A 27,326-nucleotide genomic window follows, 5' to 3' on the forward strand; every position below is an offset into this window, starting at 1 on the left:
TCATCTGATGATACGGTCATAAAAACCCGCTGTGGTATAATAATTGTCCAAAGAGGAGAAAGTCCACAGTATCAACACTGTCTGATTACAGTCATGGTGTTGCCAACAACTCTCCTCAATTACTCACTGCGAAATATGCTGACAAAACATTTACAAATCAAGGATACAAGTTACTTCAAGGTCTGGCTGCCAGTCAGTCGCAAAACAAGGCCGCAGACCTAAATACAGAGTCACACAACCACAGCGATAGTAGCACACACTGCTTTGGGAATATAGTGAACACTGTGAACGTAATAAGAGGAAAAAAGTGCTGGCTACTTCTCATCTGACCACTTCTATGGTCAAGAGTTACATCAGACCCAGGAATACTACAGTAAATGCCTGATGTCATCACTGAGGAACTAAGAGTGGATACAAAAAAAAAGATTTGCAACAACACCCACTATACCTTTAATGTGCTGAGTCATTAATCACAATCAACACTAATGATAACATTGCAGTAGCAGAAGTAGTTGGGTGCCTACTGTATGTATGAAGTAGTATAGTTTGGTACAACCTGGCCTTGGAACAGGTCTGCACTACCTTCCTATTTAGTGTTATTTTATTTGACAGATGCGCTGGTATGGCATAAAATCTAAAGTAAATTAGACACACCACAGAAAGAAGAATTGTTGTGTCACATCGCCTCAATGAATGACTAGAGCCGGTCTACACAAATTACAGCCTCCATAACGTCCATTAAAACAAACAAACCTGCATCGAAGAGGTCATGAAACTTTTTTTTGTGGAAACTGACAACAATTCATCCGTTTGTTTGCATGGCTAAATCGTGCTTGAAGATGCAACCACAAACAACAAGTGCCATCACCGACTACAGAACTGGCAGGCATATTCCAGTGTTTTCAATCATTACATTACATCAAAGGGGATCGTTTTGACAACTGTAGCCATTGAAAAGTGATTGAACATGATTCTAGCCTTCAAATTTTCTCCACACTCAGAACAAGTCAACAACAATTCTCACCAACAAGTAAGCAGTGAAAACGAGGAGTACATCATAGCTTTGAGGCGTGTGTGAATGTGCTGCTGAACCTCAGCAACAACGAGCCTAACAAGTTCGTCAGGTCCACTGAATGGGTGTTCGTCCTGTTTCGAAGAGGGAGCCCAAATTCCTAAGCAAATCTCAACAACAGTGGCGATGAGGTTTTGAAAATGGAGCGCCAGCTTTTGAAACCAACAGAGTGGGGGCTCGGTCTGCTTGGAGGAAATAATGCAAACCATCTGCTGTCATACGACATACTTTCTGGCTGACAGGGAACTACTGAGCAATGCTATTTGGTTAGAATGGGTAATCGAAATATTTATACACCATTTTATCACATAGCATAGTCTCCTCAGCCTGAAGAACACCCAAATATGAATAAACATAACATGGTCTCCAGCCACACTAATATGATGTTGTTCTATTCAAACAGATTGTTGTCAGTCAAATTAACTACAGTATAATATACAGTGTTTTCTACTACACTTTAAGGAGAAACTCTCTGTAGACTATACGGTAAATGTGTTGTCTGCCTTAATTAGGTACTGCATGGGGGCGGTAACTTTTGAATGTGCTGCAAACGTAAACCCGCCCTCTTCCTGCTCAGACATCACAAGCCATGCCCCAGGTAACAAACACGCCAATGCGTTAGTTGTGTTTCTTGTCAGCAAATCGTAACGATTTAGCAAAGTTTAGCTGCTAACGTTAGCCATCATCATCGGAAACGCACAATAACTCCAAATTGTCAGTCGCTTCTCTGAGACGTTTTTTTTTGTATGTGCACACTCTCCAAACAAGTACATGTATGCAAGGCGGGGATGAGTGATAGCCATGAATGCCAATCATTTTATTCAGGCCAAACAAACATTTTTACAAAGTTTAATAACTCAACAAAACATTTTGAAAACAAAATGTCAAAAGTAGAGACATTTATTTCTTCAATCTGTTCTTTTAAGCCACTATTGGTAACATATGCTAGCGGGCACCTTTAACCACCAATGGTCCATACTAATTTGATTACACTAGAGCAGGTTGCAGTTTTTCTCTTTTAAGTCCCTTCATGTGAAACACACATGAAAAACACCAAAGGAGCATCTCTTCCTGGAAGGCACATATAGTTCTACAACATGCTTTGCAGATGAGGCCTTTTGAGAACACTTTTATTGAAAATGCAAAGGGTGGCTTTTTACCCAACATCAGGCCACCACATTTTGCGTAGAAGCTGATGGATGGACCTGTTGCCAAAACACAAGACTGATAGGTCACATAAAGTCTAGGTGTGTCTGCTGCATGGGTGCCATTCAGTAACCAGGAAAAACCTGTCTCTATGCAATGAACAACAACACACACACACACACACACACACACACACACACACACACACACACACACACACACACAGTGCCTGACACACGCTGCCTGGTTCTTGTTGCATTAAAAACCGGTTTTCAAGAAGGATGTGTCCTTGATGTGTCGAACTATGTGTATGATACCACATCATTATAGTAGATACATCTAGTAAATACTGAGCTGTATCTAGTTACTCTTTAGTATTATGAGGGTGATGTGTTGTGTTTGCAGAGATGTTCTGTATCATACTAAGTGGTGTTTCTCATTGACAGGTTGCCTTGTTAAAGCCACAAAGTACGGCAACTATTAGAAACGCTTTTACAAATCTACAACCCCAACAAAAATCGTTCAGTTATATGATCACTCTGATAGTGTCCATCAAGCTGAGCATTATAATCTTTGGAGAAACCCCGGTGTACCTAATGAACTGTCCTGTTAAGTGTTTCAAATCGAACCTGAAAAATCAATGCAAACAGCTCAGTGTCATCTCAAAGACTGTTAAAATGTCCCATAACGTAAAAGACTAGTCGAGAGTAAAACAAGGACTTCATTGATTTTTAAACTCCTCATGTGTTTTTTACGTACAATGGAAAATTGCAGCTACTTTTCCCAAGTGGTCAATTCCATACAATACACAGGGAAACAATTCCATATGGCTTTGCAACGTTAAACATCACTCACCATCTTCAAAGCAAGAGTGGTCTCCTTCCCCGCGGTCCAATATATGTGTGAGCCTCAAATAAGAGTATACCTTGAAGCTGGAGGACAAAAATCCAAATTGACGCCGGCGATATTTCCTATAGTGTCCAACACGCGTACATGCGGCCGCTTCAACTGTGTCCTCCCATTGTGAGCGTACGTCCGAGTCCTCTGACAGCGTCAGGCAGACTTCGAGGTCCTCCGGAGAGAGCAGTGTCCTCCAAAGTGGGCTCAAAAACAAAACACAAGAAACTGAGCCGCAAGGTCCAATCAGAAAGCCCCGAGAAGAGAGCCTACTTGATTATTCATGAGGCACAAGCACTTCTGCGCGTGCGCATATCAAACGCGACAACGACATGATTTCAGTATGAAAAATTAAGTAGCCTGCAATATATCCTCACATAACAATATCGTTTATTATGTATTAACACTAATGTTTTGTTCTCTTCTAAATTATATAAATATGACCATTAAAGTCACTCTCACGAACCCTTTCAGTGAGTCCTGTGAAAGAGACAAAGCCAACAGATGGGCTGGAGACCCCCACACCCCAAACTCGAATGGTCCAATAATTGTAAGATTAATGTGGTGAAATGACAAAGGTGGAAAGAGTACTAAAATACTACTTAAGTAAAAGTAGTCGATTTGCTGATATTTTACTCAAGTAGAAGTACAAAAGTTTAAAATATACTCAGAGCGCAGTTCTGAGTGACTTTTTAAAGGAAGGGTCTCCTATGTTGTGCCAAAAATTGAAAATATGGTACACGTCTCAAACCAAGTGCTCCTTGATGGCGCAAAGAACTTATTTTTACTTTATCAGGTTTCTGCAGAATTTACCTTAAATTTCCAACTCTTTCCAGACCCATGTTTTTTTATTATTACTTTATTTTTTTAACTAAGTAACAAATAGGATTTAAAATACAGTGATACTTTAAACAAAACATACGCTTCTGTGAAATCAAAATCAAGGGTTTCACAGAACGCAAAACCAGGAAAAATGTATGTTTTTCATATTGGCAGTGAACTACTGTAATAATGCTGGAAATTAATCGTAAATGGGGAAAAGGGAAAGCTATATTAAACTGAAGTATTTTGTCTCCACCTAGTGGGTATTGTAAGGCAGCATTAAAAACTTAACCGGTCATCCAAATATTAACATTATATATAATAAATAACATTATACTGTATATATATTCATCCGTTTTCTATGCCGCTTATTCTCACTAAGGTTGCGGGGTATGCTAGGTAACTATTAGCTTGCGGGGTATACACACACACACACACACACACATACCTGTATATGTATGCGATATGCCGATATTGTCCCACTCTCAATTTCCGATTCCGATATCAGCGCATACCGATATGTGTAACATCACATATCTAGGGTATTGAGGGTATTGCATTATTAAAGAACTTAAAGTAACTTTTATTTATTGTAAATATTAACTAGTTACTTTTGTACTTTTACTTGACTTAAGTAATTTTAATTTTTCTTCAATGGTTTATAGCAGGTTTTTTAAGTGGGGCCTACCGAAAATGGAGCATTTCTAATCATTTGCTTACTTTTTTAATGTAAAATTATGTAATTTTACTTGTTTTTCTCAAGATGAAGACTTCTAAATTTGAAACGGCTCACTCAAGTATTTTATCTCATCCAATTAAAAGACATTAATGATTGTCATGGCTACCTTATTTACAAGGAAATGACATACATCAACAAAATGTTACTAAAATATATATCAATAAAGTTTGGGTAAAAATGACACAGTGTAAACCGCTCATGGGAGTTGTAGTCAATGGACGATGTTTATGATGACCGTGTATGGCATTTTATGATTCAAACGACATTGAACCTGGTAACATATAAAGTCGGTTATATCTGTTACGTTATTACAGCTGTTAATATGTACATTTATTTAAACTTTTATGGACGTAAGAGCCTCGGCTACACAATCCCGGAAGTAGGGCGGGACGTCGCTGCTGTCCAAACATGGCCGTTAAGCAGTTTACTGCAGTCGCTACTGCGTTTGGCTGAATTAGTGAGACTTTGAGGAAGTCAGTGGCGGTCAGTACTTCAGTAACAGGTGGTTAATAAAATGTAGACGCCCAACAGAGGCCTCTGTGTTATCGTAGCGAGCTAAAAGTTGAGCGGTAACAGTATTTACAAACTTTACTCCGTAGTTGACGCTAACTAGCGCGGGCAAGCTAGCACCGACGTCAACTTGTGTCAACTTTTTCCAAAGCAGCTAGCATAATCTGCGACCTGACGGAAATGGAAGAGCGCCTTCGTGCAACCGAGCTTTCTGTATGATTATTCTTCCGCTAAGGACGCTTTCGGGTCAACCTTCAGGCAGACTTTGACATCTTGAAAGCTCAGTTTGAGGTGTTTTTCCACTGGCAGCGAACAAGCGCTTTGAAAAACGCCCATCTAGGAAGCTCAGCGACAGGGCGGACATAAACGATGTTTTCTGTCAAACCCATGAAACCAACCTTCAAGTGTTATCTTCCTCCTGTGCAGGTACATTGACGCTTTCAACATTACACTAATTATTCCCTGTCATAGCGGATGGCATAATCTGTCAAATCGTGGGTGAATAATAATGTAATCTACATACAGGTATAGTTACTTTTTAAATGAGACCAAAAGATATAATTGTATTTTTTTAATTTAAACTCAGACACAATGCAGATGCGGGCAAATTGATATTTTGCTAGATTCTGCTTTATACACGTATTCCAAGCGAATATGTCTTTCAGTCGCTGTATTGTACTTTTGTTACACAAAATTGGGAATTATTGTTCGGGTGCAGGCAGAGGACAGTGATTTATGTTTAGGGGAGACTGTTAATGGGACAGTATAAAAATCTTACTGTATTGCACTTTATTCATAATGGTACATGTTGTTAAACCAGCTGAAAACTTGACACGACTTTTAATTTGTAAATGAAAGCAGTCACATGGTGGATTTTGGTCACTGGTACACTTTTTAAAGCCACTGTTTTACTGCTCAAGTGGGTTATTCTCCAGTCTTGCTTTGTAATGACACATTATTGCCATCATTCATTAACCATTGCCCTGTTGTTTACCATGTTTTCTGTTTAGAGTGATGTGAAGAAAACCATTGACCCACCCATTAAAAAGTTGGAGCCCAAGCTACTTTCAGGTAACATGGTTAATTAATGCACTGACATATGGATCTATTATTTTCCTGTCATACTATGTTGGCGTTATTCTATTTGAATTGTATTGGAAAATGGTGATGATTCTAAAAATCAAAGGAAAAGACTATGGCCTCAGATGACATTTTAAACCGAGTAGGCTCTGTCTCCGTTAAAAACAAATAATGCCAATAGCAAAATGTTTTCATCGATGGACGCTCTTAATTTCCTTAATAGTTACCTTTTCACTATTTACAGATTTACATGATTTCTGCTTGCTTACATTAATATTGTGTTGTTAACATATTGATTTATATTAAGTGGGGAAAATAAATATCCACTCCTGATTAAAATTTTAAGACCTATTGAGAGATTGTAAGAATTTACATTTTGCACTGTTTGATCTTAAGGAGGTTCTAAGTAGAGCTTCAAAATGCAAAAAGAAGAAATGGGAGTGAGACAGAAACATTTTGAGTAAGCAATTTATTGCAAACAACCATTAAACTGAAATAAGCTGTTCAACAGCTGATCAAAGTTTAAGGCCATAGCTAAAAAAATAACAAACGACAACCCTAAAACAGAAATACATTTGTCAGAAAAAGACTCACTAATGAGTAGCTGCGCCACTCTTAATCACCTGAAAAACTGGTTTGGGCATGCTTGATGCCAGTATTTCCAGGAGGATAGTGGTAATGTTCCTCCAAGTGGTGAAGTTGACTTCATGGAGGGCATCCACTGTCTGGAACTGATGTCCATTTTTTTAAACTTGCCTTGCCATCCATGCCCAAATGTTCTCAATTGGATTTCGATCAGGGGAACACACAGGATGGTTCAAAAGAGCGACGTTATATATCTGGAAGAAGTCCTTTGTCCGGTGGGCATTGTGAACTGCAGCGTTGTCCTGTAGAAAACCCCAATCATTACCACACACACGAGGGCCTTCAATCATGACGAGGGATGCCCCCCTGCAACATCTCCACATAGCCAGCAGCCGTTTGACGCCCCTGCACAACCTGAAGATCCATTGTTCCATTGAAGGGAAAAGCACCACAGGTTATGAAGGCGCCACCCTTCACTGTGCCACGTGGAAAACAGCTCAGTTGGGATGTCCTTGTCATGCCAGTATCATTGGAAGCCATCAGGAACGTCAGGGTTAAATTATTTCTCATCAGAAAATAAAACTATGTCCCATATTTGATGCGCTCATGTAAATTCGGGCAATTTTGCAATGTTAAAGACGTTTTTTGTTCTTTAAACCCTTCTATCGCCGATGCCTTCTCGTGGTTATTGGACTGCACACTGCTGTCGATTAGTGTAACTTGCCCTTGGTAGCGGAGTTCTTCTGCATAGTTTTTTCTGCAGGCAATAACTGCTGTAAAGCTCTGTCATAACCGTTAGTTTCAAGCTATACCTCTGCAAGCTATACGTGCAAGCTATACCTCTGTAGACTTTTATGCAGCTGCTTCGTTAACTGGAGCAGCAGGAGAGAGTGGCTCAGTGGCTTATGTCTGACCAGATGACTTGGGATCCTCATGGAAGTGGCTCGGTAGACCCTTTGCAATAAAGCTATGAGGTGTGCTATTAACAGTAATTATGCACAGGCGTCGTATTTTAAAGTGAAATACTCAAGAGGCATATATTATAGTGGTCACAGATCTATATCTTGGATCAGAAATGTGATCGTGTGTGGTCAAGATCAAAGGGATTGGGTGGAAAAATGTGTTTGTTTTCACACAGAATTGACCACAGATGCCTTCCATGAAAAGCTTCCTCTTTTTAGCTTGGGTTACAAAAATGCTGATGGCATATCACACAGAAAGTTGAAGTGCCAGACAGTAAAAGGGGTTCCTTCCTTCCTGGATGCATCTTTTTTTGTACTGCCACATCATTGCCTGTCAGATGGTAGTACTTTTGTTATTTTGACTAGAAAAGCTCATATACACTGTACTTCTGTAACCACCCCAGTAGCTTTGATGTATGTGAGTGAGTGGCATTTTCATGCTGATGACAAAAACGTTGAGCTCATTATACGTAGACTGAGCATGTCAAAGCAGTTTTGTTTTAGCAGACCTTCAAATCCACTTTTACTGATGAGTCATTACAGTCTGATGAAAGGACTTCAGCCTGTTACATTGTTAAAGTATGTTCAATTTATCCTGCTCTGAAACGTAAAACATGTTACTCAGAGTTGTAAGTTTATTTTAGTTGTATTTTACACAACTGTACAGCAACGCTCCGCATGCAAGTCTTAGGGCACAGTCACACTGGGCCAGATATTTAATACCACGCTTTAAGCATGGTTACCCCTCTCATATCCCCCGCTGGCCTGCAGTCACCTGTGCTGAAGCCCGTCAACGTACAATATCTCACAAAAGAGAGCATGGCATCATCATCTGAGTCTGCATGACTGCTGCCGCCACTAGGGAGCTGCGGTTCATCGAGGGAAACATGAATTCCAACATGCATTCTGAAGCAGAGCATGGTAGCCTCTCTTGGGAAACTAGGCCGCATAGCGGTTTTCATGATAATGAGGCCAAACATACAGTACAGACCAAAAGTTTGGACACACACAACACAACTGATGGTCCCAACCCCACTAATAAGACAAGAAATTCTATTAAGTAACCATGACAACACAGACCTGTGAAGTGAAAACCATTTCAGGTGACTACCTTATGAAGGTCATTGAGAGAACACCAAGGGTTTGCAGCGCTATCAAAAAAGCAAATGGTGGCTACTTGGAGGAATCTAAAATATAAGACATATTTAGAGTTATTTCACACTTTTTTCTCAAGTACATATAGTGATTCCTTCAGTGAGAATCTGCAATGAAAATAAAGAAAACTCATTGAATGAGAAAGTGGGTTCAAACTTTTGGCCCGTACTGTATACCTCCAAGATGACAAGTGCCTCGCTGAGGAAGGTCCTGGATTGGCCCTCACACCTGGGGTCTCATCCATAAAGCTTGTGTGCGCACAAAACAAGGCAGAAAACTTGCATACGCCGTTTTCGACGCAAACAATGTAATCTATAAAAGCACAACCTGACGTGAGACTGCGCGCACCGGTACGGCACCTTTTGTGGCTGGCATACGCACTTTTTGGAAACGTGGCAAAAATGCAACGCACATATTAAGTGGTGAAGTCATATGTGCGAAATAAAGACGCAGTGGAAGCCAATAAAGGTTTAGTCATCATGCATGAAAACATCACGCTGTTACTGACTTTAAAACATTTATTGAAAATTTTGGCATTTTACATGACACTGATAGCTGTAATTTGTCATTTATCATAAACATTATGCATGAGCCCGGACTACAGGTAGGTGAAAAACACAACACAGTGCTTGAATATATATATATATATATATATATATATATATATATATATATTTATGAAGTTATGAAGAGATTTATGAAGATGTTTCTGGGCCGCAGTGGCCCAGGAGGTAGAGTAGCACCTTGTCTCCAGTGCTACCCACACTGGTGTATTAGTGTGAATTAATGTTTGGTGGTGGTCGGAGAGGCCGTAGTACGAATTGGCAGCCAGGTTTCGACCCCAGGGCAGCTGTGGATACAGATGTAGTATATCACCACCAGTGTGTGACTGAGGAGTGAATTAATAATTAGTTCACTTCTTTGTGAAGCCCTTAGGGTGCCTGCACTCGGCACTATAGTGCCGTAGACAATGTAATCCATTATTATTAGTAGTTTTTATGGTTCCTACAAGACACAAATAAAATACAATCGGTAATCAAATTAACAATGCAAAGCATATGCACTCTTATCTAAACATAGATAAATGTGTAAATACAAATGACACTGACAGTAAATGGGTGCATTAAAGAGAATTACTGTCATTTGTGTCAATTCTAGCCTAACACAGAAAAATCCAGTTCCCCTTGAATGGCTGGAAACAAATGAAACTTCATATTACAGTCCGTCAATGAACGCATCACCAGCAAATTTACACAACAGCAATAAAATGGCCAAATAAACAGTTGAATAAAGTATCAAAACTGATTACTTTACACAGGGAACTCAACATTGCATGAAGAGGTTTATATTAATCTAAAATGTGGCATCAATTAAGAAAAATGTAAAAACATGCCCACTAAAAATGAAAATGTGTGCCACCTTTTTTTTTTTTTTTTTTTTTTTTTTTTAAATTTTGTTTTGCCTCGGTTTGCCCTGCTCCATTCACACAAATTACAGCAGACGTGCTGTCACTCAATCTTTGTTTTATTTGTTATGGCACTGCTGTGTCTTCCAATATGATACTTCTTCCTGTAGTTCCACCTCCAATTTTGTGAGAGTCCACTTTTTTGTCAGCGTCTTCCTACCAGCCGTCATTCTGAGTGACAGCGGCCATCGTAACAATGCAGTCAAGGCTCTTTAAACATGGATGCCACATTCATGAGTTACTTGGCATTGACCTTTTATGGCGAAGTGGTAGGCACAAAGGGCATAACTTCAGGCGGAGTTGCATATGCGCACTTCTGCATGTTGATTTATTTTCAGTGATAGTAAATCTATACTGCTGTCCTAGCTGTACACTGACTACTCTAAATAATATCACGTTTCCTTTGTAGTAATGACCCCTTGTAGAGATACAGTCATGGACAAAAGTCTTGTCATAGGTAGACAGTATGAAGTAAAAAGCTCATAACTCCCTAACTAATCCTCCTATTGTTGAGAACTATGGTTCATATGAATCATTTTAGTCTTGGCATTCTCTGGTAAAAATGACACGACGTGTCTTCGAACCATCTTGTATCAGTTACGTAATAGTCACAAATAGACAGGTTATTAGGAACACAAGAGGGGTCAGATCTTCCAGCAGGATGGCGCTCCATGCCATACATTGGTCTCTACCAAGAAATTTCTGCAGCAGCAGCAGATCAAAGTTCTCAAAGTGGCCCGCACAGTTCCCGGACATGAACATTATTGAGCACGTTTGGGCAAAAATGAAGGAAGACACCTGGAAGACAAAGCCAAAGAATCTAGATGACCTATGGAAGGCATGTGAGGCCGCGTTTTATGCCATCCCAGATACCTTCAACCAGTTGTACGAGTCCCTGCCCAGCCGAATGTCAACCGTCATCCAAGCAAAGGGAAGCCACAGCCGATACTGAAATGATCAAATCTCTCATGGTAAAAATGTTCAACATGCTTGTTGCTATGATGCTTTGATGTTGTTCTGAAACAAAGAAATGTTTGTTGAATAAATTTCAATAAAGTGTAAAACGTGACAAGACTTTTATCCAGCTAATAACCTGTCTATTTGTGACTATTACATAACTGATTCAAGACGGTTTGAAGACATGTCGTGTCTTTTTTACCAGAGAATGCCAAGACTAAAATGATTCATATGAACCATAGTTCTCAACAATAGGAGGATTAGTTAGGGATTTATGAGCTTTTTACTTCATACTGTCTACCTATGACAAGACTTTTGTCCATGACTGTACAATGATAAAATGGTGAGGGGTGTACTGACTTTTGGGGTATACTGTACTTGTTCATGATACAATGGCCCAAGTGTACTACTGCAGCTGGTTTAATTGGACTTTTATTATCTTATTCTAGTTTTTAAACATGTGTGTACTTTCTTTGTTTTCAGGGGAGATAGTAGTAAATGAGGTGAACTTTGTGAGGAAATGCATTAGTCCTGAAAGCAGCCAAGATGACCTTTGGGGGAAGTTGATATGTACCAACTTTAAGGTCTCCTTCATCCCTCAAGATTCTCCAACTAAACAGGTAAGGATTGTTGTCGCTTGTGGTGCCCACATGCTTTTATGTGTACTGTACAGTATCAAATGTGTGAAGTGCTTCTGAAAGGCATTCAAGTTAAATGATTCCATAAATCCAGTGCCCCCATTTTGCAAGAGGAAGGAGAACTTCCGTGCTCTTCATTGTCAGTGCAGTGAGAACATGCGTCATTTCCACCTACAGTATGCTGTAGACTGTTGCAGAGATAATTAAATGCAAAGTCATCGCTGAACCAGATTTAAAGTGGATTGTCTCACACATTGATTTAGTTGTGTTACTATTGTCGCAGACGTTCCAGCTATCCCACTTGCTGCTTGGAGAGCATGATATCCCCCTGACATGTTTAGAACACGTAGTAACCGGTAAGACTGGACATTTATCATGGCTTTTCAGGTGATTGTGTCATTGGCATTTATCTTTTGACAGCGTGACTGTCTTTTGCTTTACCTGATCAACTTTGTGATAACAATGATGCCGTAACACAGGCTGTGTTTAGCACATAGGGGTGGATTAGCCTCTTGTTTATACATCGCTGTGTTGGTGATGGCCCAACTGTTCACAGAAGGAAGTGTTGTGTTACAACAAAGAGGAGCGCTTGTTTCTCACAATTGTGAACTGGCCGTTTAACACTCAGCTTTGTCTGCATAACAAGATGGTGTGAAGCCTTGTTTTAGGCAACATTAGATTGTTTTGTAGTGGACATCATTTTGTGGATTTAGAGTCGTTTTAGATCAACATAACTTAATATATTACGTTTATGCTTTTCATCTTTTCAGTGAATGATACGAAGGGGAAGAAAAAGGTTTTGGGCTCAAACCAGAAGCTCAAGTTTAACCCCACTGAGCTTATCCTTTACTGCAAAGACTTACGGATTATAAGGTTCTGCTTTGATGAGGCCGGACCCGAGAGTGCTAAAAAGGTAAGTGCTTACTGCTCTTTTTGTTTTTTTTGAGTGTTCTCCTTGCAGCATCTTTTGTCCATTTTCATGATCCATATTTCAACATTTACAGTCCTATTAAAACATTTAACAATTTTCCTAATGGTCTTTTGAAAAAGTAAAAAGGTTCCATAACGTATCAAAAGCAGGCTTCTATGGTGATAGAAGCTATGGTACATTGTGGTCCTCATTGATCAATCATATGTTATTAGTTAACTATATGTTTTTGCCTAAGGATTGTCCTTGGACGCCATCCGTCTATGGCGCAGTTGTTTGTTGCTAATCGTTTCACTTCCTGTCTGTCTGAGTGGGATTTTTACATGCACACAAGCACTGGCTTAGTGCCAGAGCCACTTACTTTACAACAAGAATAGTCATACCCTTCATCCATTGTGCCTCATCCTCCTTTAGAATAGACACAGAACTAAAGAGAACTAAAGTTTTTGATCAGTTGTGACTTAAATATTTAAAACAATGTACAGTCCTGATTTACATGGCTACAATCACCTGCAGACATCACCAATCAATCTAGATTTTATTTCCTACCAGTTGTAGTATTTAGGGTTTGGAATCTCAGGGTACCTCACGATACGATGCACATGGATGCTGCCAGGAATTCTGCACCCTATGGGGAAAAACTCCCCACCATTGTTCTAACTTACCCCCCAATACATTGCCTCTGATGATACGATTAGCGATACATGACAACGATAATGATGATATTTCGAAACAGCAATAGAGTGAAACAAAAACAAATAAAACGAGGTCAGGTCTGTATATATATATATATATATATATATATATATATATATATATATATATATATATATACTGTATATATACAGTATATATATAAATATATATACTGTATATATATATATATATATATATATATATACAGTATATATATATTGCTGATATAATAATTTGGGGGACAATAAACATTTCAGAATGCATGAATGCTGTTTGTCCATATATGTTTTCATATTGCTTTCTTAACCATAATTTTAATCTCATCTCATCTCGTTCTCATGGACCCAATCTTATGTATTGCTTTGTGAGTTGTGTGTCTCGTGATACGGGACGAAGTGGGGGGTAAGTCACTGTTGATGCACTACACTGCTGATGGGGATGTCATAGAACTTCATGTCAAAAAATCAGAACTATCCCTTTAATGACTGTCACTCACTCATAGCTCGTGCGCAGGTACAGTGGTGTGAAAAAGTGTTTGCCCACTTCCTGATTTCTTATTTTTTGCACGTTTGTTACACTTAAATATTTCAGATCATCAAACAAATTGAAATATTAGTCAATGACAACACAACAGTTAATAAATGTCTATTCATTGCATGCATTGTCTATGACTATGCATTCTTTACTTGTGTACATACTTGTGTATCTTGCTTGCTGCTGTAATAGATGAATTTCCCTGCTGTGGGATTAATAAAGTACTACTACTACTACTACTAAAAAGTTTAATTTTGAAAACAGCATATTGTGTTGTCATTGACTAATAAATAATTTGTTTGATGATCTGAAACATTTAAGCATGACAAATAGAAGTCACTTCCTGTTGTACGGAAAGGACGCTCACGGAAAAGCTCCGTCCACTATTACCGGAGTTTTAAACTTTTGCGACCTTGGTGAATACAGTTCGTGATCACAACTTGTGATTACAACTCTGCAAGTGAGTGCTGAGACTTCTGCCTCAACTCGGACCCGCGAGTGGACTAAACTCACCAAAAGAGACAATCAGGTGGAGCCGACAGCCGTTACATGCAAGCTATCATGCTAGCCGCGGTTTGAAGCCTGATTTCAATAACAGGATAACATTTGGAGTTTTCCTGTGCAGCTTTTTCGGCCCACGAGGACTGGTGGGACTTTGGTGAGATACTGGTGAGAGATAAACTCGCCGTTATAACGAAGATTATTCACCGAAGGCATTGCACCACAAGTCAACGGCTAACTGACGGCGTTACCTAGCAACAGTAACAATGTCAAAGGCTCGAGGGAGAAGAAGCGCAACAAGCGGTGGCTCTAGTAGTTCTGGTCGAAGTACTCCAGATTCAGTCATATATACGGATGTCGAACAGATTCCTGAGACAACTGGAGGTGCTCACCTACTACCACAACCGCCGCCGAGACCTTACAAGGATGACACAGTTAACCAGTTGACACACCTGAGCGGAAATATAGACAAAGCAACAGCGACAGCCTTGCAGAAGGTTAAACACCGCGCAAACAAGCAAGAAAGAAGTTCAATGGAAAAGAGTGAGTATACTATGGCGAAAACCATGGAGGATTATGGAAAACAGATGCAGCAACTTGTGGAGAATTCCAACTCCCTGCATCAACTAATTTATAGTTTGATAGAGACTACCAACGCCATACAAAGAGAAATGCAAGGTCTGAGAGTGGAGAATAAAAAATTACAGGAAAGTTATGATGCACTGGGAGCCACTCTCAAAAAAGAATGTGAAGAAAAGGATAAAATCATTGAGAAGCTGAAAAACACCATAGATGATATGGATCAGAACACACGAATGAATGACGTGGTCGTGACGGGACTTCGAATTAAACCAAGGTCCTATGCCAGAGCAGTGGCGAATACTGAAGAACCAGACGAAAGGGATGTCGCCTCAACAGAGCAACAAGTTGTTGATTTTTTGCAATCGAAGGAGGTGGATGTAGACATCCAATCTATTGATACTTGCATCCCACTGTATGGGAGGAACCGCACTACACCCGTCATCATCGTCAAATTCACCAACAGGAAACACAAGGTTGCTCTGCTGAAACAGGGAAAGAAGCTGAAAGGAACAAATGTCTACATGAATGACCACCTGACCAAGCGCAACGCTGAGATTGCGAAGAAAGCACGTGATCTGAGGAAGCAAGGAAAGATTCAAGGAACATGGAGTGCAAACTGCAAAATCTTCATCAAAGCAAATGGAGGACCAGAGGCCAGAGTTCTTGCTGTCAAAGACATCAAGGACCTAGAAAGATATTAAGGTCTCAACATGGAGGAAAACAGCTTTAATATGCTACAAGAAGATCTACAATTGGACACTTTTCACTTTACAGATCACAAACAATTGGATATGGAAAAAGACATTGATCCAGACTCAAATTTTTTCTCTCACATTACAAACGACTGCCGTTATTATACGGAGGAGCAATACAACAACAGTTTTATCAACGACGACAAGTTATCCATCATACACATAAACAGCAGAAGCTTGAACGCAAACTTTACTAATATTAAACAATATTTGAATCAATTCAAAGAACCTTTCAAAGTTATAGCAATCTCAGAAACTTGGATTAATGCTAACAAAGGAATGGACTTCGAGCTGGAAGGATATGAAATGACGTGTGCAAACAGGAACAATGCAAATGGAGGAGGTGTGGCCGTATACGTGGACAAACATCTGAACTACAAAATGGTAAAGAATATGTCATTTGTCATTGATAACATTTTAGAATGTATAACAATTGAAATCTGTAAAGAAAAAAGCAAAAATGTGTTAATAAGTTGTGTGTACAGAACTCCAAAGTCAAAGATTGGAATGTTTGAGGATTGGATTAAGACAACGTTTACAGACATAGGTCAGAAAACTATTTTCATATGTGGAGACTTCAATATTGACCTCTTGAACTCACACAAGTGCAAGGAAACAGATGACTTTATAGATACAATGTATAGCTTGAGTTTATATCCTAAAATCATTAGACCAAGTAGAATAACAGACCACTGTGCCACCCTCATCGATAATATATTCACCAATGACTTTGATAACAACACCATCAGTGGCCTGCTAATTAGTGACATCAGTGATCATCTTCCAGTGTTTACAATCTACAATGAACATTATAAGAAAAAACAGGCGGAGGCAAAAAAGACTTTTCAAAGATTGCGTACAGAGGATAACATCCGTGCCTTCAAGATAGGTCTGGAAGAACAAAGTTGGGAGAGTGTCTACAGTGCAACAGATGTGGACGAGGCATATGACAGCTTCCTTGGTACTTATATGGAGCTCTACGATAAGAACTGTCCCTGGCAAGAAAAGCCCAAGAAGCAAAAGAAAAACCAGCAGCCATGGATGACAAAAGGACTAAAAAACGCCTGTAAGAAGAAGAACACATTATACAGGACATTTATCATTCAACAGACTAAAGAAGCAGAACAAAAGTATAAGACTTACAAAAACAAGTTGACAACTATCTTGAGAGAGTGTAAGAGGGAATATTATAGTCACGTACTAAATAAGAACAAAAATAACATGAGAGCAACTTGGGGCATCTTAAATAGTATTATAAAGAACAACGTTAAGAAAGCAGACTATCCTCCCTATTTCATGGTTGGAAACACTTACAGGAATGACATGAATGCGGTAGCTGAAATGTTTAATGAATATTTTGTAAATATTGGACAAAAACTGGAAGAGGAAATTCCAAAACAAGACACAATTGATGAAGGGATTGATATTATTGATAGGAATCTTAATTCTATGTTTCTCACTGCTGTAACCAAAAAGGAGATCACTGACATTGTTAACCATTTTAAGGCAAAAACATCAACTGATTGTCATGGAATCGAAATAGAAACAATTAAAAGGGTCATCAATGAGATCGCAGACCCGTTAACATATATTAGTAACTTATCATTTCAGACTGGAATATTTCCAAGCAAAATGAAAACAGCCAAGGTGGTTCCAATTTTCAAAAAAGGAGACAAACACCAATTTACAAATTATCGACCAGTTTCCTTGTTACCACAATTCTCGAAAATTGTGGAGAAGCTATTTAATAATAGGTTGGACAAATTTATTAATAAGAATGAATTATTGGCAAGTAGTCAATATGGTTACAGAGCCAACATTTCAACTTCTATGGCACTGATGGAAATCACGGAGGAAATCACTACTGCCATAGACAACAGAAGATGCGCAGCTGCAGTATTCATGGATCTGACAAAAGCTTTCGATACAATTAATCACACTATTTTAATTTCAAAATTAGAAAGGTACGGAATTAGAGGTTTAGTCTTAAATTGGGTTAAAAGCTACCTAGCAAAGAGGAAACAATTTGTAAAGCTAGGAGAATATACATCTGGGAGTCTACACAATACGTGTGGAGTACCACAGGGGTCCATACTGGGACCAAAACTGTTTAACTTGTACATTAACGACATTTGCAAAGTAACTAACAACTTAAAATTGGTCTTATTCGCCGATGATACCACCGCTTTCTGTTCTGGTGAAAGCACACAAGAACTCATTAAAAAGGTCAAGGATGAAATGGTCATATTAAAGTCATGGTTTGACAAGAATAGATTATCTCTGAATTTAAGTAAAACTAAAATAATGCTATTTGGTAATAGTAGAAAGGACACGTACGACCAAATACAAATTAATGGAACGGATATTGAAAAAGTGGAAGAATATAAATTCCTTGGGGTTATAATAGATGAAAAAATGAGTTGGAAATCTCATATTAAATATATACAACAAAAGGTGGCGAGAAATATCTCTATATTGAATAAAGCAAAATATCTTCTTGATCAAAAATCACTCCACACTCTGTACTGTTCCTTAGTATTACCATATCTAACGTATTGTGTGGAGATATGGGGAAATAATTACAAAAGCAATCTTCACTCACTCACTGTACTGCAAAAAAGATCTGTGAGGATAATTCATAATGCCAAGTATAGAGAACATACAAACCCTTTATTTTTAAAATCACAGATATTAAAATTCGCAGATTTAGTACACTTTCAAACCGCTAGAATAATGTATAAAGTTAATAATAACTCGTTACCCAAAAACCTCATACAGTATTTCTCAATCAGAGAGGAGAAATATGATCTTAGAGGAAAATTAAACCTAAAACATTTATATGCGAGAACAACGCTGAAAACCCACAGCATTTCCGTGTGTGGAATTAAATTATGGAACGGATTGAGTAAAGAACTCAAACAATGTACAGAGATGAGCAAATTCAAAAAACAATACAAGCAGTTGATGTTTACTAAATACAAGGCAGAAGAGTCCTGATTGTTCTGTCAGGTTTGTTATTTTATTTTATTTATTTTTTTTATTTTCTATTTTATTTTATTTTATTTTTTATTTATTTAATTAAATTTTATTTTTTTATTTATTTATTTTTATTTATTTATTTATTTATTATTATTATTTTTTTTATAATTTTCTTTGTTGTGTTTAAAAAAAAAAAAAAAGAAAAAAAAAGGAAAGGGGAAAAAAAAGAAAAAAAAAAGCTTTGTTCTTATTTATTTATTTATTTATTTAGTATTGTCATCATTATTATTATTATTATTAATGTTCTTTCTTTTTTTGGGGGGAGGGCTATCTCACCGTTATCTATTATGTGTTATCCTGACTATCACTGAAAACATGACATGGAATCCAGGAAGTGAACTACATGTACTGTACTAGATGTAGAATGGATGGGGGGTAGGATTAAATAAGCTTTGCTTCTTCCTACTCCTTTTGGACATGTGGAACTGTCAAAGAATGATTCACGAGATGTATTCCATTGTAACCTTCATGTTCAAATAAACTAAACCAAACCAAACCAAACCAAACAAACATGCGAAAAAAAAAAAAGAAATCAGGAAGGGGGGCAAACACATTCACACGGCTCATGTGGTAGGTCGTCTCCCAACCTGAAGGTTGCGGCTTCGATCCTCTGTCCTCCCATGATTGTTTCGAAGTGTCCTTGGGCAAGATACTGAACCCCCAGTTGCTCCTGATGCTGCGTCATCAGTAGGTGAATGTGCTAGCTTTGAGTGCCTTGGAGGTGGAAAAGCGCTATACATTTACAGTACCATTTACCACTGTACGTGCCTGTAGTGTGCGCCCACATACACATACATGCAGTCTCAGAGAAGCTAGCCACAATTCGCAGTCATGGCTGAGCAGAGAGAGGGCGGGATATAGTACATTTGGACACTCGCACCCCCATTGCAGTACCTAACCGTGACAGACAGGACCTTTTTAAAGTAAAACTCATTAAAACTTGGCAAGCATATTTTGGAAAATGACAGCAAGTTGCAACCTCAAAACCTGTCAGCTGTTTTATGAGGCTCTTGTTTTGCCCAGGATGAATAAAACTGTACATTTGTGGCTGAACACATTAATTTACAAAGCTGTGTCTGTGATCTCTTGCCATGCCATCTGGAAGCAATTTTTCTGTCGTTTCGGGTGTTCCTTTGCACATACCTGCACCACATTTGGATAAAAACATACAGTGTAGACAGTGTAACTGTATTACGCTGTCTTGTGTCGGGACAAGTCAGTGCTTTGTCATTTAGGCAATGCTTTATTGGCAGTGTTCTTGCATATCAACTCAATATTTATTCTTAAAATACAAGGTAAATGAATTGTTAATTACATTATAAATGATGTAACTATGGGAAGATAGGGGGGAATTAATTACAACCTGAATTCAAGTGATAATAGGGGGTTTCTAAATTATGGTTAATTATATTACATTGTAAATCATCATGATCATAGTGACTGTATATGGCCTCTGTGAACTTTTGTAGTGCCGAGTCTTGTTCAAGCTGAAAATATTCTTTCCTCCAACATGGAGGTTGTGGACAGGAAGAAATGTGTTAGCCTCTCCTCACTGCTGTGGTTATTTACAGACACAATGTTAGTAATTACAGTGTGAAGTCAAAAATGGCCTGCCCCTTTTTTCCTATTCACGACATATGGAATTAGGCCAACCTATAATAGCCTATTTTGTCATAGTAAATTACAGAGTTGGGCACTCCCTTTGCATGTATGTGCACGCGCGCACACACACACACACACACACTGTTTTCTTTGGTGTCCTCATGCTATTCACAGCTTCTCTAGTGAATCGCCTACTTTGTGTGCTCCCAGTGCAATGCAGAGCAAAAGGCTCCGTTCTTAGGTTGTTCTTGTTAAAAATGCCTTTCAGCTGACTTTTGTACTATGATTGAATCTAAATTGGTCTTAAAACATAAGTTGTCTGTTTTTTCACTAGTTCTTTGTTTTTGGGGGTTTTTTTTGTAGGTTTGTCTTGCGATTGCTCACTACTCCCATCCAGCTGATCTACACCTGCTGTTTGGCTTTGAGTATCAGGGGAGGCGGTACCATGAATCCAAAGGTTCTAAAATCACAAATTCTCTTCACAGTGCATTCTTCAAATGAACAATACATAAGTGGGCTTCCTTAAATGCATGTAAATGCAATTGAATTATTGTGTCTGTGTTTGCAGCTGAGCGACTCAATGGGTCTGTCCCACGAGGAGGACTGCAGACGCCCATATTTGATCGGTCATCTGATTGGGATAGGGAGATCAAGAGGACGGGCGCGTCAGAGTGGAGAGTGTGCTCTATCAACGAGTTTTATTACATCTCGTCAAGGTTTGAGTTGGTGTTATTTCTTCAGTGTAATGAGGTTAAAGTAAAGTATGTCTGCACCTCCTTACAATATTATTGACTGCCTGAAATTCTCCCTGTAATCATACTGGGTATATTTTGGCAAGACAGCTCACTTCATTAGTGTTTCAATGTAATATGCAAGCCTCTATATGACAGTAGGTGCCATTGAGCATAGTAAGCATTGTGTAGTGTTTGATTTGGATGTTTACTCCTTTGACGGCTGTGAACAATGTCCTTCATTGTGTTTATCTTCACACTCATTTGAGACTCCCCCCCCCCTGTGTTTTTTTTTTTTTTTGCAGTCTTCCAGAGTTCATTGTTGTCCCAGTTTCTCTAGCAGACCAGGATCTTAAGCAGTACTCTATTTACTTTACTGACAACCGCCTCCCAGTGAGTGCCTCTTTGAATATCTGCACTTTTCCAGTTGAATTCATTTTATAACACAATTTGAGCAGTTTGTGGTTCCTGTGTTATAGCTTTGGTGCTGGAATCACCCCAATGGAAGTGCTGTTGTGCGCACGGCCAGTGTGTGCGACCCAGTCCAGCAGAGGAAGATTGAGCAGAGGTAGCACAAATTATTTTTCAAATGTCTGGCGCACACAGAGACACATATATTGATAAGAAATGTTTATTGAGTTCTCATTGCGATTTTTAGCGGTACAAATGTTGGGCTACACTGTTAAAAAAAAAACAAAAAACAATTTCAGCTACAAATGTGTGTTCGGGGTTTCTCCAAGGAATGTTTTTAAGCTGTGGTGGTGTGCTGTTTCACACACTATTTTCCATTCTCACGGAAATAGAGGACAGTGCGTCAATATGAGATGCGTACTTTTTATTTCATTTGTAAGGTGTGGCAGCTTTTATTTTGCCGTGGTGCACCGCCACGATCAATTACATGCAGCAGAAACCCTGGTGTACGTTGTTTGTTGTTATAGGATCATCACTGCCATCACAAAAAGCCACCCACAGTGCAGTGAAGTCTTCATTTCAGATCTGGACAAGTGTCTGCCCAACATCCAGGACATCCAGAGTTCTTTCATTAAAATCAGACAGATCTGCGTCATTGGTAAGCTTGATTATTTCCCTCTGGAAGCATGAGGAGTTTGTCAGCTTGCTTGTGTTCAGGTTGATATTCCAGCTTTGTTCTGTTGTATGTGTAGAACCTTTTGAAGAGTCAGAGGAAAGGTGGCTTTCATCCATTGAAAACTCCCGATGGGTCGAATATGTCAGGTATACAAACCATTTGACTGGTACGATAGCATCTCAAACTGCTTGTGATATAATTTATTATTTGTTTATAATATTTAAAAAGTCCTTCAAACAATTACACCAAATTGCTGGGCTCCGCATTATACATTCTCTTGGAAATGAAGTATCAGTATCATTTCCATGTGCTATTTAATGAGTTCTAAATTGAGAATGTTTGTGTTGGAACAAGGAGTGAAGCTTGTTCTTTTTTTTTAAACTTATTATGATTTCAGAGCCTTTCTGAAACATGCAGCTGAGATGGTTTACCACTTGGAAGGGAGGAATGTTTCAGTAGTTCTCCAAGGTAAGCTTTTCTCTTCATAGTTTGTCTTCATTCAGCTTTCAGAGGCATCCATTTTATTGATCTCCCTTATAGACTGTTTGCAGTAGTTATGAGAATTATAGTGTTGATGTTTTTTGATCTTTTTTTTCTTGTGTCGTCATTACAGAGGAGGAGGACAGAGATCTGAACTGTCTGGTGTCCTCTTTGGTGCAGCTCATGTTGGACCCTCACTTTCGGAGCCTTTCTGGATTTCAGAGTTTGGTGCAGAAGGAGTGGGTGATGGCAGGCCATCGCTTCTTGGATAGATGCAACCACTTAAAGAAGAACGACAAAGAGGAGGTAATTGTCTGATTCAAAGCAGCAATACACTTATCTTTTTGACAAAAAACTTATACAGCCTCTTGTGCATTTTGCTTTCTCCTTTTTTTTCTTTTCTTTTTTTGTGAAGTCCCCTGTGTTCATGCTGTTTCTGGACTGTGTATGGCAAATGATGAACCAGTATCCAGCTGCTTTTGAGTTCACAGAAGCATACCTGACAGTGTTAAGTGATAGCATGTGGATCCCGCTCTTTAGCACTTTCCTCTTCAGTTCTCCTAAACAGCGTGCGCAGTACTTGATGGTAAGAAGCATCAAAAAAGCCTTTATTTTCTTACCCACGTGTATTTGTTGTAATAGTATGTTTGTTTTGACTGTAGAGTGTTTCTGTCATCATACTCTTCGTGGATATGCAAGTACATGAGGAAGAAATAAATATTGTTATTGCTATCAATTGCTAGCAGACAACTATTATGTGATGTCAGTTGTACATTATGATTCCCTTCTGTACGTGTTTGATCACTCGCAGGAAAATATTCAGCTTGGTGTCATCATGAATAATCTCTTTTCCGCAGGACTTTGCCAGAAATAAAGCCATCCCTCAAGGGGAGGACCCAGTTGTGTACTTCCCTCCTGTTTGGGACTGGTCACAGCAATTCTCCATGAAAGACCAAACCCTCTTCAATAACCCCATGTATGTTGGCAAAGGAGCTGCCTGTGTTCTCAATGGGGAAGTGAAAAGCTTTAGGCGCACAAAGGTAGGCAAGAATCATCATAGATTCATCAATCATAGAATCATCTTTTTTATGTCTGCTAAATGGAACTGAATACAGTAGGTCCCCTGCTCCGTCTTGGAACACAACCCGAACGAAAAGCGGAAAACCACGAATAACAGACGCACCAATAAAATGCGTTTTTTAACACTCTCGCCAGGGGTCACCAACGCCTTGCCCGTGGGCACCAGGTAGCCCTCCTCCACCACATGAGGTGCTTATTACCAGTTAATAACGTGAGAACACTGGAACGAAATGCATTCTAAAATACAAAATGCAGATTAACATTTGGTTGTGGATATTTTAATACAAAATGTGTTTTTTGGACACCTCGGGCAAACAAGCTTATTCACTTTGTTTGCTTGAAATAAGCTATGAAAATAAAAAAAATGAGTAGTTCTTAGCCATTTTAGCCGTTATTGTTTCGCTCACAAGAAAATAGTCTGGAGACCCCTGTTCTAAGCCCTGTAATATACCTCACACACTTATTGAAGGCATTTTAAATTGTAAAATGTATAGATACTCTCCATTAGTGAATGATAATGACAGGTGTACGATGATCGTGCTTCCGCCTCCTGTGCCGCATTTTCTCTCCTTCATGAATGTTTTCTCCTGACAGAAATATGGTTCCATCTTGCGAGGAGCTTCTGCATCCCTGCGTAACGGACTGAAAGGTACAGAAGATGTGTTAACCCGACGAGGCTCTCTGGGGTCCGAGCTAAAGCCCGAGTTCTCAGTGATGAAAGATGTGGTGGAGAGCCCGTCAGAGCGCTTCTTCAGGGATTGGTTCTCTCGGCCCACCGACCAGCAGGGCCTCCTGATTCCCCTGCTCACTCCCTCTCACTTGGCCCTCTGGAAGCTCTATTTTCTTCGCTGGGTGCCAGAAGCCTGCATTCCTAAGGGGGGCTCCATCACTGCCTACCACAAGCTCTCCCAGCTGGTGGATGAAATTGAGATGTTACGAGACCACCTCAGGCAGTACAAGGCACCCACTCCTCATGGCACACCTCTTCCTAGCCCAAGAGGGCCCTCTGCTGACCAAAGGCGGATGTATTTTAAGGCAGCTTCCCCAAATGATTCCCCTCCAGAATTCCTTTCCTCTTCCTTTCCTTTCACTCCTGTAGGAAACCTGTGTCGCCGCAGTATCTACGGGACCCCCATCAGCAAATTTCTGAATGGGGCGAGGATCTGGCTCTCCACGGAGACGCTTGCTAATGACTCCTTCTAAGGATGTGTGCTTATTTAAATTTGTTACCACTTCCGTAAATATGCAAATGACTAATAGAAAAATAACTTTTGACTTTTTGTTTAATTCTTTGTAAGCTACAATTTTCATCATTGCTGCTGCATCAAAATCAACTGGAAGTTCAACACAAGTTCAACAATTTGGAATGCAGAAGTACAGTGGGTCCCCACATATTTGTCATTCAGCATTTGAGAACCCCACAAATTTGCAGATTTTTTTTTTTAATCAAAGAAATTTATTTTTTTTTGTGTGATATACCCGCCCATTTGTGCTTTTTCAGCCCGAAAATATTAGGCACTTTTTTTCTGCAGAAATCCATATCATTCACCCTAAGTCTGTAATAATGTACTAATATGGGATAATAAATCATAAAATGTCAGCATTAATGCATCACCGCATAATACAGGCTACAGTACAGGGTGTGAGGTTTGAATAACTGAATTCTTTACTTTGTACCTTTGTAATAATTACAATAATTAGTACCTCTAATAAATGCAGTATTCATTTTTATTGCAAATGCTCTTCCGAAATCAGACGAAGTCAACCTCAAGCTTGCAGGAAAGTTTGGAGGGGGAGGAGCGAGCAGGTGTAGCTTAAGATGGCGTGCCTATATTTACTATTTTTGGCCGTCTCAATTACACATGTTTATAAAACATAACACCCACCAAGAGTGGGGATCTACTGTACACACCAACTTCATACTGTGAAACATTGAATTTTGTATTATACATTCATTTTCATTTTATTTTCCTCTTAAATCTGCTTTAAAAATTTGCCTTAAGCTAACAGCTCTTTGGTAATGTTGTACGACCTACCAATGTTGCATTTAGGGAACTTATTGAGCTGTGATGTCATACAGTGGGATCAGACTCGTGCCGCTGGCCTTCAGGATTTCAATGCCGCAACAATGATGCATTTCATCAACACTGATTTCAAAGATGTGTCCCTTCCATGAAATGTATTGAAGATCTTGAACTTGATTCCTAAATTCAAAGGAACAGAATATAACACTACTAATCGTAACGTTATGCTAAGTGGTGGAAACAAGATGGAACTTCTTTGTTTGGATGTATTAGTGTGTGGGAGTATGTGAGTTGCCTTGCGCAAACTTAATGCTACTTGCAAGTTCTATTGCTTGTATTGGGATATTGCTGTTTTTTAGCACATAGTGTGAATTCAGGGTGTCATTTTTTTTTTAGCTCTTTTTATAGCAAAGATAAAAACCTTTACACTTTCAGAGGGAAACCTAATTTGTCTTTCATTTTAGAGGGGTTTCTTAGAGGCCTTAAGCTGTTAACCAGTCCTTTACCCCTCATATATTTTCTAACTGCTGAACCAAAGAGTGGTTTGTGAAAGAGTGAATTGACCATCAATGTGATGCTCTTAAAAGGTGTTGACAAACTAGTAGTGTCTAATATCGGAATGACACATAGATGTAATGTTCTTTGGCAATAATGACATCGCTCTCATGAGCTGGAGTGCGTGTAGTGTGAGTGCCCTGCAAAAATGCTATTAATTGCACATTTTACCCAATTTATAGTTTTAAGGTGGTAGAATATAATTTTGGTTTGTTCTAAATGCTTGACATATTTCAATTAATATGTTTTTGTGTAATGGTACTAGATATGACTGTAATCTTAATTTTATTTTATGGAGAAATATTTATGTTTTCCACCCGTCTCACTCCGTCTATTGTATTATTCGCTGCTGTATTATATGACGACTGTGTTTCCACTGTGACACAGTTTGATATTGAATAGCAGTACATTTATTTATTCACAGTATGCAAATTCTAAGAGGAAGGCGCATCTACTCTTAGTCTCTTGTGCCTTTGGGAAGATTTTAGATTTATACTCTGATTTAAATCAAGTCTTAAACTGTTAACAGGTACCGCACTGAGGTTTTCCTGCCAGTAAAGGGGGCTCAAACATGTACCAATGATTAATCAATACATTTTTCAGCTGAGGTGGCTGTCTGACTCATTTTTCACAACAATACATACTGTATGTATTACTACCACTATGGACGGGGTTTCACATCAGGCTGTTAAATGTATGCATGGACA

At 39.0% G+C, this 27,326-nt stretch overlaps 2 protein-coding genes across 3 annotated transcripts in view; one reads left to right on the plus strand and one right to left on the minus strand.

Annotated features, from left to right (window-relative positions):
- myo1ea (myosin IEa) overlaps window positions 1-3,304 on the minus strand; it is a 58,141-nt gene extending 54,837 nt beyond the window's left edge. For both annotated transcript variants that reach the window (XM_054769854.1, XM_054769853.1), the window contains exon 1: window positions 3,074-3,304. In XM_054769854.1, coding sequence (XP_054625829.1) covers window positions 3,074-3,076 — 3 coding nt within the window. In that variant the 5' untranslated portion in view covers window positions 3,077-3,304. The remainder of the gene's footprint in view (window positions 1-3,073) is intronic.
- Window positions 3,305-5,060: 1,756 nt separating this feature from the next.
- mtmr10 (myotubularin related protein 10) lies at window positions 5,061-26,498 on the plus strand. Its single transcript, XM_054771271.1, has 16 exons — window positions 5,061-5,612; window positions 6,197-6,257; window positions 11,874-12,010; window positions 12,312-12,384; window positions 12,799-12,941; window positions 21,026-21,119; window positions 21,231-21,378; window positions 21,699-21,786; window positions 21,873-21,961; window positions 22,332-22,462; window positions 22,557-22,626; window positions 22,878-22,948; window positions 23,094-23,266; window positions 23,376-23,546; window positions 23,818-24,000; window positions 24,635-26,498. The coding sequence occupies exons 1-16, from the start codon at window positions 5,556-5,558 to the stop codon at window positions 25,241-25,243; spliced, it is 2,298 nt and encodes a 765-aa protein (XP_054627246.1). The 5' UTR covers window positions 5,061-5,555; the 3' UTR covers window positions 25,244-26,498.
- The last annotated feature ends 828 nt before the right edge of the window (window positions 26,499-27,326 follow it).

Source organism: Dunckerocampus dactyliophorus, chromosome 3 (assembly GCF_027744805.1).
Source record: "Dunckerocampus dactyliophorus isolate RoL2022-P2 chromosome 3, RoL_Ddac_1.1, whole genome shotgun sequence".
Classification (NCBI taxonomy): Eukaryota; Metazoa; Chordata; class Actinopteri; order Syngnathiformes; family Syngnathidae; genus Dunckerocampus; species Dunckerocampus dactyliophorus.